We start from the raw sequence: 16667 nt of genomic DNA, 5'->3' as shown, positions 1-16667 counted from the left end.
TATACATTTATTCTTTCAGAACCAGCTAAACAAATCATAAAGAGCACAAACGGTGGGTATCTTATGAGTTTTTGTTTTAATATTAGTAGACATTAAGAAGGATTTTGACAGCCAGGTCCATGAACACTGCTTTAGTTTCATCCACATCGTGGCTGTGGTCTTGTTATACATCAGCTCCCAGCCACCAAGGTTATTTTGTTAAATAAGAGCTGCTGTTCACATCTCCATTGAACCTCTGCTTTGTTCTCCTTCAAAGACACCTGGAAAACATTTCAATGAGCACGCGCACACCCTCCCCCTTCATCTCGCCAATAATGAAGTTAATAATATGCGTCTTCGGTTGAGGCCTTTTGTCACACACAAGCTCTTTTCGGTACTCAAATTGGGCCCCGCCCGTCAGATCTGTGCGTCTTCCTGTTTCATTGATTGGTCATTAGAGCAGAAAACATCTGTATTCTTGCTCCCTGTCCAGAACAGTTTCTCCAGACGATGTAATGAACAAGCCATTTTCATGTCAAACCTTCTCATCAGGGTAAGGAACTGGTTCATCACTTCCTGGCTAATTGCATCATGTCCAATTAAAGCCTCAAAGAACATGATGCTACTTATCGTTATTTACCTAATCACACGGCCTCCCTTGAGTCTGAATCAGACTAACGGCTGCCTGGATGTGGAAGCAGAGATTGTCTTCTTATCCCTACATGCATTTAAAATCCAGGATATTTTTGGAATATGATATCTGACCTGTTATTGATGTTCTTGTTTGTTTTTTTCTCCCGGTGCCTTTGTCTCCATCTTTGTTCACTGTGCAGCTGGTTTGAAGGTAAGTTAAGGTAATCCAAATTGGGCTTTTGCAAAGCCTTGATAAACTTTTGCAATATGTAGCAATGCACTTTACTGAGGTTACTCAAACTCAACACCAACACTTGATATATAAAGTGTACACACCCTGTTAAAGTCCCAGGTTTTCAAAATGTTAAAAAATGAGACCATATTTAATTACTTTAAAACATTTTTCACCTTTAATGTCACATATCTCCTATACAATCAAACTGGAAAAGAAATCTGTTAAGAGGAAGAAAATGATAAATACTTAGAATGGATACAAAAACACTTTATTGAAGCACCCTTTGATGCAGGTTTAGCATTTAGTACTCTTGAGTTCACACATGCTACCAGTGATAGCTAATCAGATAACTTTGATATTGCAGTTTTTTATTGTCAGTTGAATTCAACAGGATTTATGCCACGTTAAATGTAAATAAGGTTTTAAAATGACTTATAATGGTCTCATTCTTTTGACATCACAAACTGGCATTTTAACAGGGATTCGTATTCTTTCATATCATTTCACAATTGCAATTGTGAAAAATGAAAAATCCAAGCTTAGACCTCCCAGAGCATACTGTCTTTTCATAGCCTGCAGAAATCACATTTCATCCCCTGCTGATAGACAGCACATCTTACTATTTACAGTCACAAGATGGCTCTAGCACAAGCTTTGCAATAACAAACCACTTGTCTATGACTTCACGCTACAGCATGCAGACAGTGAAGGCACACTGCTGGGGGATAGGAGCTCCATGCAGCCCGCTACTAGTGTCAGCACACTGACCTGCACTCTAGGTGAGCCCCAGGGCGAGAGGCCGTGTTTGGAGGATCTGAGGAGCTCTCTGGAGCAGCTAAATGGAGCTGACAGTTACTCTTCACCCAGAGAGACAGAGGTGGGGCTGCAGCAGGACAAAGCAATAGAGGAGGAGGAGGGGGAAAGTTGCAAGGAGGATGTGCTGATGGGAGACGACCAGGTAGCCGACTTTGCCAGCTCGGTGCTGGCAGCCATCTCCTGCTGGCATTATAGAACCAGGGCTTTGCTTTCTACTCATTTCACAACGGTGAGGGTTTCTGCCACCCACGGGCTTCCCATTTCCTGCTCTCTCCCAATGGCTCACTAAAACTGATACGTCCCTCTGTCTCCCACACTGACTCTCATTCTCATCCTTCTTTTTCCTCCTTTATAATTAAAATCAACTTAACACCACATTGTCTAATCTGAATACTTCAGTATTGGGTTTAAATCATCCCTGTTTGCATTTCATTTTCTTTCTAATCTCTTTTTCTAATTTGTACAGCATGTGTGTCCCATCTGTGTTGATGCTGCATTTATAAACTCTATTGCTGCATGACTTGCATTGTTTAGACCCTGTTTGCATTTGCATGGCAACGAATATCTTAATATGCTCTGTTAAATGTTGTTTGACTTCAAAGGTTAATGTTGGCATCTGATTAAACACAATTAGAATAGCAGAGAGCTTCTCTCTTTGAAAATCACATTACTGAATATTTTACCTCTGATTTTTTCTTTGTTTGGGGTTAATTGTTTTGGGAATAGGAAAGAACGTTAAGACTTTTCTTTTGTTATAGATTTTGCAATATTGTGTGATATTTATGTATTAATGATATTCAGAAACCAATCAGTTTCATATTCTATCAAAATCAGTCTGTAGGATTAATTCTATACCTTTTAAATGGAGCAATCTCTGAATATTTCTGTATATTACTCAGAACTTAGTATTTATTTAGATTGAGAAAAATAAAATCAAGACTTTAGCTAAAGCAAAGTCAACAAGCACCAGAAATCACTGATTAATAAATAATTATTAATAAAATGTATTATCAATCAGCCTAAATTCTACTCTACATGGATCAACAAAGCCAAAGAAACACACAGAGAGATACTAAACTTACAATAATTAAAAGGTCAGTTTTAGCTTTTTTAAGTCAAGAGTCGAGGAAGGGATGTCTGGCCACACGAAAATGACTTGAATTCTTGTTAAATGTTTTGCTGATGTATTAATCAATAAATCGAACTTTGTTTGTGTAGCACCTTTCATTGTTGAGCAGCACAAAGTTCTTTAAAGGACATAAACAGGACCCAACCCACTAAAACAGACAAACCAAACCTTTTAAGAACATCTCCAAAGACGTTAAAACACAGAAGAACCTAAATCTGAGAGGTGTGATACAGTCAGGTTCCATCCACAATAGGTGTGGAGAGAAAGCTGTTAATTTTGTCCTCTGTATAATAGAAATTATTTAAAAATATATTTTAGTATAACATTTTTAATTATATATTTATAAATATTTCAAAACCCCTTGAAAAAGTAGGACAAATGAGTCAATAATATTCAGATATTGTAATAAAACAAAAATATAGATAAGTGCATTTGCCAAAATGGCCTAAACAATAGCTGATTATAGAGAGCAGATAAAATAATCCAAAAACAAAAGGTGCCTAAAAATATCAATTAGACCAGAATGTTCTGGGCAGCTTGTACAGTGTAATATCTTTGATAATTAACAACTGCTGAGAACATTAACAGGTTTGTAAACAAAAGGGTCTAAAAGTAAATTCTGAAATGAACAGTATACTTAAAAACTAGTTGGTGGTTCCTCTTTCTGGTTTTTAGCAGTGTTGCAGTTGAATTTTGAAGTAGCTTTAATTGTGAAATGTTTTTCAGTTCATAAAATCTCATTTTTGTTATGAATTCATTCTATTAAGAAATCTTCATCATTAGAAATCTAAGTGGATGAAACTTTACTTTAATTTTTATCTCGCCGAGCTTTACGAATGGTTGAACTGTAGGGAACTGTTAGTCATCCATTCCTTGATATCTAGCATACAGTTATAAAGCTTGCAAACCTGCTGACGTTGACTGAAAAGATTTTTGGCATAATGCTGTGCTTTGTCCCCTTTTCAGGATGATCAGAATGAGGATACTGCTGAGCTACAAGCTGCGCTGATAGAGGAGGCTGAAAACTGCAGAGGGGAGGAAAACAACAGGGAAATGTCTGTGAAACAAACTCTCAGCGCTAAGGTGCTCGCAAAAGCCCCATATTACATTTATGCCTGCATCCTTTTAACCTAGTTTCCACCCGCATATCTGAGGCCACATTTAACACATATTCACTCTATTCAAGCATGTCCCCACAGTTGTTACTGAGCCCATTTTAAAACACTTTCACTATTTTCATTGTTATTTTTTTGCATAAAATGCTAGGTAATTCAATACTACATTAGATTTAAAAATTGAATTCCTACCAAATTGATGCCCTTTGCTATGAGCACAGCTGAATCATCCCTACATGCTGTAGATTTATTGTGCTGGAAATTAAAGCGCTACATGGAAAGTGTTACACTATGGTCAGCACTCCCGTTCTGCAGCTTCTGCATCTGAGCTGAGTGAAACGTATCTATGGCAAACAGCTGCGAGCTGCAGTTTCTTTTCCATTTTTTTGCTTTTTTACAATTTGCAGGCGATGATCAAGCAACACCTGGACACAGACTTAAAATAGCAGGAGTCTAGGGTGACAGGAGACTCAGTCTAACTAGCCAAGGATAAATTAAACTGTCCCAGAAGAGCCAAATGAGGCAGACTGTGAAATGGCCTTGCAACACGTTTTTAGTCCCAAATCTTACCCACAGACACACAGTGTCTTGTAAAAGTATGCATACGTCTTGAACTTGTTCACATTTTGTTTCTTTACAACCAAAAATGTATTTTAGTGGGATTGATGGACCAACACAAAGTAGTGCATAAATGTGAAGTGGAGAGGAACATAATAAATGGTTTCTATTTATTTATTTTTGACAAATAAAAGTCTGAAAAGTGTGCAGTGCAAATGTTGTCAACCCTGTTGAGGCAATGCCTTGCAGAATCACCTTTTATTGGAATTGCAGCTGCAAGTCTTTTAGTGTGGTTCTTTACTAGGTTTGCACATCTAGAAAAATATATTTTTGGCAATTCTCTTCAAAAATAGTTAAACTCCGTTTGAATAGATTATGGCTGTTATCATGAATGATTAAATGGACCATTTCAAGACATGGATATGTTTTGATATAAACTATTATGTTAGCTCTGGCTGTATGTTTAGTTTTGCTCTCCTGCTAGAAAGTGCCCCATCCATCTTCCCATCAACTATGATCAGCTTTTCCATCCTTGCTGAAGAAAAGCAGCCCCACAACGTGATTCTACCACCACATGTTTCCCTATCGGAATGGTGTATTCAATGTTACATGCAGTGTCAGTATTCATCCACTCATAACATTTGTTGTGTAGAGCTGAAAGTTACATTTGAGGTCTCATGTAGTCAGAGCCCCTTCTTCTGCATGTTTGCTGTGTCCCCTTCGTGGCCCGTGGCAAACTTCAAGCAGGACTTCTAATGGCTTTCTTTTAACAAAAACCTTCGTTTTGCCACTCTTGCATAAAAGTCAGATTTGGGGAATAACTTGGCAACAATTTGGGACTAACAGTTGGACCGGCCAGAATATTCTCCAACCCAAGAAAAGGATTCCTGTAAGCTCCTCCGCAGCTACCATGGACATCCTCCCTGTTTTTTTATTAATCGTACTCAGTTGCGCATATCTCTAAATCAGATTATGCTATTTTTATTAAATGTAAAGTATTTCTTCCTATTTATCCTTACTGTACTGCCTCTTATTTCTTATCTAATTATATTTTTACCTTTGTCTGAATTTTATAATCAAACCCTATTCAAAGCTTCTCTACAACTTCATTCCTGGCCTGTCTTCTGTGTTTTTGGTATTCATGAAGAACAGCGTTATTTAAACGCTGATTAAATTACAAACACTTTCCAAAAACAATTGATTGCACTGGATTTTATTTAGGGGTATCAGTAAAGGGGACAGAATCCAAATGCATTCAATAGTTTTCTGATAGTTTTATTTGTAGAAAAATAAAACAACATGGTCCTTCCACTTTGCAATCAGGTGCTTCTTTGTGTTGGTCTGTCACATAAAATCCCAGTAAAATACATTGACGTTTGTAATTGTGACATAAATTGAAGTAGTTCACTGTGCACTGTACTATACTTAATAAAAAACAAGAGAGTAATAAAATAATAGAAATGCAGCTTTAATGCTTTAAATTAAACAGCTTTAAAATGAACTATTAAGGTAATGGGGCATGCATAGTGCTTGTCATAAAAATGTGCATTTTCTAATTAGATAATACTGTTATCTTTTTAGGTTGATGTGCAGGAGCTGTGTCACCTAGACCATTTACCACAAGAAGAACCAATCAACTACTTGGAGGTGAATAACTCCCACTGTTTTGAGTCTACAAAGTCCTCCTCTGAGCCTGAAACTGAGACTCCAGAATCTTTGGATGCCTCCAGAGAAACTGGAGGAGATGAAGAGGGAGAGAGCGACTCTTCTGGTCTTCAGATGGAGGAGATGAGTGTACTGATGAACGGGGAGCTGTCAGAGGAGGAAGAGGAGATGCTTTCAGATAATAAAAGCATTTTGCCTTCCTCCATGTTGGATCGGGCTGGTGTGATAACCGATCACTTCATCAGCAGTTTGTCTCAGCGGAGCGGTCTGGTTTCTGAGGTCCTGAGTTCACCACATTTAGATAAAGACTCCATTCAAAGCCTCTCAGCCTATGTAGACATGGGGAAACAGACGCAGAAACCGTTGAATAGCTCTTCACCAGAGCAACAGACCACGTCCAAGGCCGACCTGTCAGGTCCCAAGCCTGATCTGACCGAAGGAGAACACAGGTCCACTCTCTCCAAAAAGGATCGCCTCCTCATTCATAAAATCAGACAATACTACGACCATGCCGAACATCAAGATGCTAACTTCAGCCTCAAGCGCAGGGAGAGTCTGTCTTACATCCCTGCTGGCCTGGTGAGAAACCTGAGTCGACAGCTGAATGATATTCCAAAGGAGAAGGTTGGTCCGGTCTACAGGAAAGGCCTCTCGAGAAACAGACCCACTTCTTGGTCCGTGTTTGACCTCCCTGAAATAGAAAAGAGTAAAAAAAGTGAACCTCAAAGTTCAGTAGATACCAATTTTCGATCTAATAGCATCACCGAAGCATTTACTGCAGAAGAGTTTAGGTCCTCATCAGAAATGCTGAAGGTTTGGGAATTGATGGAAACTGAGGAGGAGATCCAGGAGGTGAAGCAGGTTGCAAAAGAGAACGTTGACAGCCAAATAGTGGAAATCAGCTTAGACACTTCAGAGATTAAAAGCAGTAATCAACCACCAGTTATAGTAGAAGAGCCTGAAACAAGCACTGCTACACATACATGCCATGTGTCATCACCTACCACCAGTTCTCCCACACCGGAGCGGGATTCTGCTCAAGGCTTGAAACCCTGTATGTCGCTGTCATTTCAAGAGAACGACAACTTCCACCCCAGCCATTTACCCAAGAGCATTAGCTTCCAAACCACCATAGATGAAGATCAGATCCTGCAGGACATGGGAAAGATGAAAAACAAGGTGTTCCACCTGGCTCGCCAGTACAGCCAGCGCATTAAAAATAACAGGCCAACAGTGTGGCAGAGGAGTCGACAAACTTCAAACCTGGAAGATGTAACTGTTGTTCACAAGGACAAGCTCCGAAAAAAAGGTAAACAGAACATCATCGATTTGACACGTTTACAGTACCTTCAGAAGTATTCGTCCATCTCGAACGTCCTCACATTTTGTCATGATATGACCGCAAAGTCAAACTTAAGTGTTTGATGACATTTTTATCACATTTTTATGGCAGAGACCAACAGCAAAATGGTATTTTATTACAAACACATAAAGTGTGGTGTGAATTTATATTCACCCACCTGACTCAATGCTTCTCTAACAGCGTCCCATCTCTACAGGTTTGTTTGCCCATTCGCCTTTGCAAAATACCTTAACCTCAGTCAAATTAAATCAAGAGCATAAATTTTCATGTCCTGCCATCAATTTTAAATAGTAGCTCTGGATGAATGTTTTGGTTTATTCTCCTGATGAAGCTCTGATCCTGTGATTAGCTGCTTTCACCTTCCTGGTACCTTTATCACCTTTCTTGTCCTTGCAGAAGAAAAGCATTCCTACAGCATGAAGCTGCCACTCCCATGTTTTACCATACAGATGGTGTCTTTTTATTTTATTTTTTATTTTGTTTTCATCTGAACAGAGCATTCTCCCATGTTTGCTGTCTCTCCTACATGGCTTTTGGAAAACTGTAAATGAGACTTCTTATGGCTGCTTAATGATGCTACTTGTTTATTAATGTTCTCTAACAAACCTCTAAGACCTTCACAGAAGGAGAAAGTAGTTGCTTTTGTGACAAAATGTGAAAAGGTTCGAGGGGAATGAATAATTTTCCAAAGCACTTCATTTCTAATGCAGCAACCTGTGTCTTTTGTCTGTGTTTTCATGCAGGTAAACCTAACCTGAGGTTACCCATTAATTCTTGTGATCAGGAAGTCATCCATGAGGTTTGTTCTCCAAGTCTGGACCAAACACCAGCTTCTCCAGCAGACTCACAGGGTACTGTAACCTCCCCACACAGCCCTCAGTCTGAAACCTTCCACTGGCCACACGTCCATGAGCTGCGTTCAAAATACACGGACATCTCCCACTCTGTAAAAACTCACTGCATCTGCACAGAACCAGATGGCATAAAGGCTAGCTGCACCTCTCATAAGTACAGAAGCTCCTCAGATCTCCATATAGCTTCAACAGACTGCTGTCAGAAGTGTCTTAAGGTAGAGGACTGGCCTCAGCAAAAGAAGCGCTCCCTGCTGTCCAGGTGGAGCTCCTTAGACCACATGCTTGGGTCTGTCACTCTGCATGAAGTACAGAACCTTCAGGAATCTGCACGAACTTGTTCCCTGTGTGACAGAATCCAAGATGAGAACAGGCTCTTACAAGATGTTCATAACAGCATAAAGCCACTGAGTTCTGGGAAGTCCTCAGAAAGTAACCTTGTGAAGAGTTTACGGGAGAAGTTCCAGAGCTTAAGCACAAGCTAAACTACATGTGCACTGTGTACACTAAACATAAATCTGGAAGTTATATGATGCTTTCAATATTTGTTCTGCAAATTTCTTCCTCAAAAACTCTGTGCATGAGGTTTCTTGTATAGGGGACAAGGTGCAATAATCACGGCACCAGTTTTACATAAAAGAGATGGTATGAGCATGCCGTCTTTAAAACAATATGATGCACATTTTAACTGGATTTGCCTGCACGTTACAGTTATGTGTCTATATATGGATATATATAGATATATATATATATCTGTATATACAGTCCCCTGTATCAAAAAAGTGATATTTCTTATTACAAACTGTTGGCTGCTATAGTCATTATTATTAACTCTGCAAACTGTCAGCGGAGAGTTTCAGGTGGCAACGGCTAAGGGCGCTTGATTGTCAGTAAAGTCTCTGTTCAGACACCAAAGATGGTTACATTTTAACCTTTGATGCACAAGGACAGCAAAAAATTCTTCCACATTTCCTGAGCTGCTTGTAAAACAGTCGTGCACATCACTGGAGGGTTTTTTTTTATCAGCAAGTTGTATATTTTCATGAAAATTATTTATATGTCTGTATATCGGGATGGCGTTGACCATGTGTAAAACCCAGACTCTCAGAAACACGTTTTTTGTTATGCACAGTTGCCTGTATTTTCAATAAAAACAGAAATGCTAAGGCTGCAATGGTATTTCTCTTTGTCAATAAAAGACAGAAACACGGTATTCTTCTTTGCAGGGCCATCACAAGGTTGCAAAGTTTAATGTGTGGTTCACAAGCACGGTGTGCATGAAATGTTACCCCAGCTCAGACAAAGCAGCGGAAGTTATTAAATTAGCTTTAGAAAATGTTTTTTCTAACCTCAATTGTAAAAGGTATTTTTTAGTGTGTTAACACCTGATGCATTTGTAAACCTGCCCGAATTTAAGTGCTCTTGGAGTGAAGACTTTAAGCATAGGCACATTTTGCTTATATCACAGGAAGGCTCTGCCTCTGTGTTAGTAGTTAAAAAATTAACATTTTTGTTTTAATAGATCCTTCACTCATATATTTCGAATTTTAATCTCTGCAAAATTTGGATAATTATTGCTCACAGCTAATAAAAACCCAGAATTCACTTGTGGGTTCTGTTCAACTTGACAGTTGTCCAGCACACAGTTTCTGACGCCCTGCACGTCACAAGGATGGCAAGCCAGAAAAGGTCATCCATAAAGAAGCTGGCTGTGTGGAGTACTGGATCCAAGCATACAGGTCCTTCTCAAAAAATTAGCATATTGTGATAAAGTTCATTATTTTCTATAATGTAATGATGAAAATTTAACATTCATATATTTTAGATTCATTGCACACTAACTGAAATATTTCAGGTCTTTTATTGTCTTAATACGGATGATTTTGGCATACAGCTCATGAAAACCCAAAATTCCTATCTCACAAAATTAGCATATTTCATCCGACCAATAAAAGAAAACTGTTTTTAATACAAAAAAACGTCAACCTTCAAATAATCATGTACAGTTATGCACTCAATACTTGGTCGGGAATCCTTTTGCAGAAATGACTGCTTCAATGCGGCGTGGCATGGAGGCAATCAGCCTGTGGCACTGCTGAGGTCTTATGGAGGCCCAGGATGCTTCGATAGCGGCCTTTAGCTCATCCAGAGTGTTGGGTCTTGAGTCTCTCAACGTTCTCTTCACAATATCCCACAGATTCTCTATGGGGTTCAGGTCAGGAGAGTTGGCAGGCCAATTGAGCCCAGTGATACCATGGTCAGTAAACCATTTACCAGTGGTTTTGGCACTGTGAGCAGGTGCCAGGTCGTGCTGAAAAATGAAATCTTCATCTCCATAAAGCTTTTCAGCAGATGGAAGCATGAAGTGCTCCAAAATCTCCTGATAGCTAGCTGCATTGACCCTGCCCTTGATAAAACACAGTGGACCAACACCAGCAGCTGACACGGCACCCCAGACCATCACTGACTGTGGGTACTTGACACTGGACTTCTGGCATTTTGGCATTTCCTTCTCCCCAGTCTTCCTCCAGACTCTGGCACCTTGATTTCCGAATGACATGCAGAATTTGCTTTCATCCGAAAAAAGTACTTTGGACCACTGAGCAACAGTCCAGTGCTGCTTCTCTGTAGCCCAGGTCAGGCGCTTCTGCCGCTGTTTCTGGTTCAAAAGTGGCTTGACCTGGGGAATGCGGCACCTGTAGCCCATTTCCTGCACACGCCTGTGCACGGTGGCTCTGGATGTTTCTACTCCAGACTCAGTCCACTGCTTCCGCAGGTCCCCAAGGTCTGGAATCGGCCCTTCTCCACAATCTTCCTCAGGGTCCGGTCACCTGTGCAGCGTTTTCTGCCACACTTTTTCCTTCCCACAGACTTCCCACTGAGGTGCCTTGATACAGCACTCTGGGAACAGCCTATTCGTTCAGAAATGTCTTTCTGTGTCTTACCCTCTTGCTTGAGGGTGTCAATAGTGGCCTTCTGGACAGCAGTCAGGTCGGCAGTCTTACCCATGATTGGGGTTTTGAGTGATGAACCAGGCTGGGAGTTTTAAAGGCCTCAGGAATCTTTTGCAGGTGTTTAGAGTTAACTCGTTGATTCAGATGATGAGGTTCATAGCTCATTTAGAGACCCTTTTAATGATATGCTAATTTTGTGAGATAGGAATTTTGGGTTTTCATGAGCTGTATGCCAAAATCATCCGTATTAAGACAATAAAAGACCTGAAATATTTCAGTTAGTGTGCAATGAATCTAAAATATATGAATGTTAAATTTTCATCATGACATTATGGAAAATAATGAACTTTATCACAATATGCTAATTTTTTGAGAAGGACCTGTATTTATAGAAAGTTAAGTGGAAGGAGAAGCTGTTGTTGAAAAAGTTGCCGGAGGAGGGGTGAAGAGGCACAGAATCCAAGTTGCTTGAGTTCCAGTGTGAGGTTTTGGCACTTGGATTTGGCACCTTTGTCTTCCTGAACACCCCAGGAGGACCACAAGCTGATCACCTCCATGTCACGATGCACTGATGCAGTAATTCATGAAACCTCTACAATAGGTCAAAGGTTTCATTTGTTTAATTGATAACTTGGGCCTTATATCCAATAGCCATGTAGGAAGATACATATTTAAATATTAGATTTTTCCTTTATTTCTTTCTAAAATTCACCCTATTTGTCAAGATGCATGTTTAAAACATATTCTGCATTTTACGTTGGTGATACAGGGACATTTATCTCTCTAAACTACCTCTCCCATGAGGGTGATGCTTAAGAACTTCAGTGTTTTATTTGCCTGTCTGAAATATTTGTAAGTTGCAAATTCTACTTTTCGTGGAAACTTTAGGACATTCCTGCAGTCTTTCTCTCTGTTGTTTGAATTTGCTATTATTAGTTTTCAAAACGCTTCACAAATGCTTCAGGAAGATCTGAACCGCGCATTGTCGTTATGGAGTTGGTTACTTTTTCTTTCCTAAAGAAGCTCAGAGCTCAATGAAGTCTGATCTTTAGGAATACCTGAAGTTTATATTTTTTTTCTTAGGTTCTTTTTTTTGTGTTAAATCTAACATTTTGATTACATGTAATTATTTAAGTACACAGAAATATAAATAAAACTAATCAACAACTCATTTACACACACGCACTTGAAAAAAAATGCCTCAAAAAATTTCCCACCCAGTACGCTCTTCCCCAGGATCAATAGTTGGTGGTAAGTTATAAACTTTATTGTAGACAGATTGCTTGGGTAATCATTGTCAGCAGAGAGAAAAAGTCTGCAAATGTTCAGCTGGTAATTTGTGTCTATGTAGCTGGTATGTTTTTTATGGTGTGAATGCAAATTGAATGATTTACCTTTTATCAAAAAGCAAAAAGTTTGGATGGGAATTTTATTATTTTATTTTATTTTTAAGAGTGCCAGTCAGAAGCTAACTCATAACCAGCATGCATTTCATTTTGGTTTGGTATTTTTATGATGTGCAAGTTTATTGTATTTAAAAAAACAGAATTTGGTGGACAAGTTTGAATTTATTGGGGATTTTCTCTAATCCAAAGAGGATCAAAATGGATACAAGCTCAAATGTGTACATACACCCACTCTTATGTTTGATTTCATCTCCCTTAGCAAGTTACAGAGAGCTCACACAAATTTTGTACCCGCAGATATTTGACACCCTCTATATCAGTAAATGGTTGAGTTTATGTAAGTTGATCAGTTTCCTGTCATAGATGCTGCTTTTAATCATACTACAGATAATACTACACCCTTTAATCAAAACTTTTTGACAGGTGACCTTTGACCTTTAAAGGGGGTTATGGGGGACTAAGAACAGATGTGGGATGATATGAATAGAACAAGCCCAAATATGGAAATATCTGAAATCTTATGGCGTCAGCACCAATTAAAATAGAGGGTGTGTTTAAGGGTGTTAATACATCTAAAAAAATACATGCAGTCTTTATACTTTAAAGGTATGCTTAACTTAATGCAGGCCTGTCACATGAAATCCTAATAAAATGAACTGTGTAACCTGACAGAATTTTAAGTTAATTTTGCTTTTCCAGCAGGACCTATTTGCTGAATATATGAGCCAGTTTAAATCAGTTCAAAATAGAAAGACCTAAAAGTAAATAAAGTAAATAAAGATTGTGCTTCCCTACCGCGATAGAATGAGCAAACCTTCCACTTCTGCATCAACAGACTGACTGACTGACAATCTGCACCAACCACTTGTAAAGAGCTGGGGAAAAAGCAGGAGAAAGAGGTAAGACAAATATGAAATTAACAGAAACTTTACAAACCCTCAGTATACTGTTTCCAAGTTATAAACTGACTCTAGTGAAGATGTCTTTGTTTGGAATCATGAGAGACTCCATTTTGGGAAACGAATGATAATTTTAGTTACCTTTAACTGTCCAAAAACATTTTGTTTTTCAACTTAGAGCAAAAGTTATCAAGGGTTTTAGAGAAAAAAACAAAAACAAACCTCAACATTCAACTTCATCTGTCTGATTCAGCCACCATACTGTGTGTGTGTGTGTGTGTGTGTTTGTGTGTGTGTGTGTGTGTGTGTGTGTGTGTGTGTGTGTGTGTGTGTGTGTTTGTGTGTGTGTGTGTGTGTGTGTGACACAGGCAATAAAGTGATTTGAGCTCTCCCTACCCCTCCAAAGTGTCAAGACAGAGGTTCATGAACAGGTGAGGGTCTGGTGCATGTCAAAGGTCACTGGTTTCTCACCGGTAATACATGCTTCTAAAATGAAATTGTTGATTTGGGATATAGGGAATGTTTATACAGACAGCTTCCTATGTCAGAGCTAAGTGAGTTATGTACACCTTCAGTACAATCCTTTAGGAATCTTGGACAATCCGCAAGAAAACAGCTAAATGAATATGTAATTCGGTAATTGGGCCTCTTCTGCATTTCAGGTATAAATGAGGTTGATTCAGGACTTCCAGAGGCCTGAACCTTAGAGCAATCAGCTGTTCACCGATCAAGTTCACTTCCGTTGTCTGGATAAAAAAGGCTTTAGATGAAATCAGATTCTTAATTTCGAGCCACAGTCCTTCCAGAGCACACAGGTTGATCCATTTTTTTTTTAATGCAGTCGATCAGCTGGGCTGTGTCTCTGGTCCTCCCTTCTTCGTGTTGTTTGTTGGTCTTCAAAAGGTTCTCTGTCATCCCCTAGCCGGCTCTCGTCACTCCTAGTCATCCCACAGTTCTCTCCCTAATCTGCTCAGTCTTAAACTTTACACAGTATTACACATTCCACTCTCAGCTTTCTGCATTTACTTTTAGACACACTAATAAAACCATCACTTCATTATTTTTATTCATACATCACAACTGATCAATATTATATCTGTTTCATATATAGCTGATTGAGAATTTCTAAACCTTAATGTTTTTTTTCATTTTAATTATCAGTTCTCAATCATATTTCAATCATGTGTTTTAACTTGATAATCAAAGATTACTCATTTTATTTAATACTTGTAGAAAATGGAAAATCATCATACATCATTTCCTTGGTTACACTTGTTGTTTATACTTCTGTAAAAGATAAGACAGTTAATATGTGGCTCCACACAGGCCTCTCCAGTCTCTCAGTCCCAGAATATGAGAATATGTTTGTTTCACTCTACTGCTTCAACTGTGTATTTTAATAATTGTTGCATGGATTACACAAAAGGATATTTATTGTAATTTGTATGGATTTAACTGTGAGCAGTTAATGAATGTTGCATGGATTACATGAAAAGATCTCACCTTATTTTGACAACAGCTGTATAAATATGAGCATATGTAACAACAGGAAGGGTTGTAGCAGATAATGAAATATATTAAAAAATTAAGTCACTGAGAGAAAAGTATATGTAGGACAACATGAATACTGCAAGTATCTGTAGCAGCTGGATGAGTTGTAACAGAGTTCACAGTGACCACGTAAAGTGACTAGTGTATGAATGGGAGGAGGGATTATTGGGAATTTATCAATCTTATGATGTCTGGGATGAAGCTATTGCTGAATCTGGTTGTTCTGCATGTGCAGCTGCTGAACGTTTTACCAGAAGGCAACAGGGAGAAAAGTCTGTGATGGGGGTGGGTGGAAACTTTTGTAAAGGTCCGAGTCCTGGTCAGACAAGTTGAGATTGGTCATGATCCAAGAACGTCTAAAAAATTGTGTGGGCTCTGAGTCAGGTCAATTTGAATAATTGTAACACAACCTTTGGTCTATAAAGATTAAAGACCTCCCAACAGGTCTCACAATAAGGTAAAAGTGAACATCCACCAGTTTCATCATTTCTTGTCTAACATATTTTTTCTTAAACAAGTCAACAACACTTTTACACTAACTTCCTTTAGAGTTGATAACACCACATATTGTTTATGTCCATCAGTTGTTTCCTGTATTAGGATGAAAAGGTGGTCAAATAGTTTAGGCGAAAGGTTAATTTAGTAGATTAATTATTTGTAAAAGTGAAAGGCATGACTTTTGTTAAATTCAACCTGTTAATAACCACAGAAAACTCTCTAATACTAAATTGTTTTATTAGACCTACAACCAAAGATGTACTTACAACCAAATCCTACCCACTTTTTGGAACTTAACCTGTGAAGAAAAACACAAATGTTTCCCTACCTGCAGCCTGAACTTGTGTGATACCTTATAAATCCAAAGGATGCCATTAAGAAAGTTTCTGTTAAAGACAAGAGTTCAGCAGAGACAAAGTCTTATCTCCATTGCCTTTTTCATATACTAGTACTATTACTGAAAAGCTACGTTTTAAAATAGCTCCCATTCTTTGTTACTAATTTAGTTTGGGAAACCCATATTTCTAGTCTTTTACAGACATCTGCATTTATTTTCCAGTTGTCTCTCATTCCAAAGACTCACAAAAGTCTTTCCTTAGATAAAAGCGGTTCTCAGTAGGACAGTACTATTACAGATCTAACAGTTTACCAGAGAAATAAAGTCATCCAAGGGAATGACTAAGGTGGGTTTTGACAACATCGGTTTACCATGTAGATAATTCAATTCAATTCAGTTTTATTTATATAGCGTCAATTCACAACACATGTTTTCTCAAGGCACTTTGCAACAGTCAGGTACATACAGGGGTTGGACAATGAAACTGAAACACCTGTCATTTTAGTGTGGGAGGTTTCATGGCTAAATTGGACCAGCCTGGTAGCCAGTCTTCATTGATTCCACATTGCACCAGTAAGAGCAGAGTGTGAAGGTTCAATTAGCAGGGTAAGAGCACAGTTTTGCTCAAAATATTGAAATGCACACAACATTATGGGTGACATACCAGAGTTCAAAAGA

The 16667-nt window shown here is 38.7% G+C and overlaps 1 protein-coding gene across 1 annotated transcript in view; it reads left to right on the top strand.

The window, feature by feature from the left end:
- LOC124855748 (pleckstrin homology domain-containing family G member 3) overlaps positions 1-9510 on the top strand; it is a 46255-nt gene extending 36745 nt beyond the window's left edge. The window contains exons 14-19 of the mRNA XM_047345805.1: positions 20-52; positions 813-823; positions 1542-1892; positions 3759-3875; positions 6047-7439; positions 8237-9510. Of these exons, the coding sequence (XP_047201761.1) occupies positions 20-52; positions 813-823; positions 1542-1892; positions 3759-3875; positions 6047-7439; positions 8237-8829 (2498 nt within the window). The 3' untranslated portion in view covers positions 8830-9510. The remainder of the gene's footprint in view (positions 1-19; positions 53-812; positions 824-1541; positions 1893-3758; positions 3876-6046; positions 7440-8236) is intronic.
- The last annotated feature ends 7157 nt before the right edge of the window (positions 9511-16667 follow it).

This window comes from Girardinichthys multiradiatus, chromosome 19 (assembly GCF_021462225.1).
Source record: "Girardinichthys multiradiatus isolate DD_20200921_A chromosome 19, DD_fGirMul_XY1, whole genome shotgun sequence".
NCBI classification, from domain to species: Eukaryota; Metazoa; Chordata; class Actinopteri; order Cyprinodontiformes; family Goodeidae; genus Girardinichthys; species Girardinichthys multiradiatus.
Note: the sequence above shows the minus strand (reverse complement) of the source record. Positions and strands in the feature narration are given on the sequence as shown.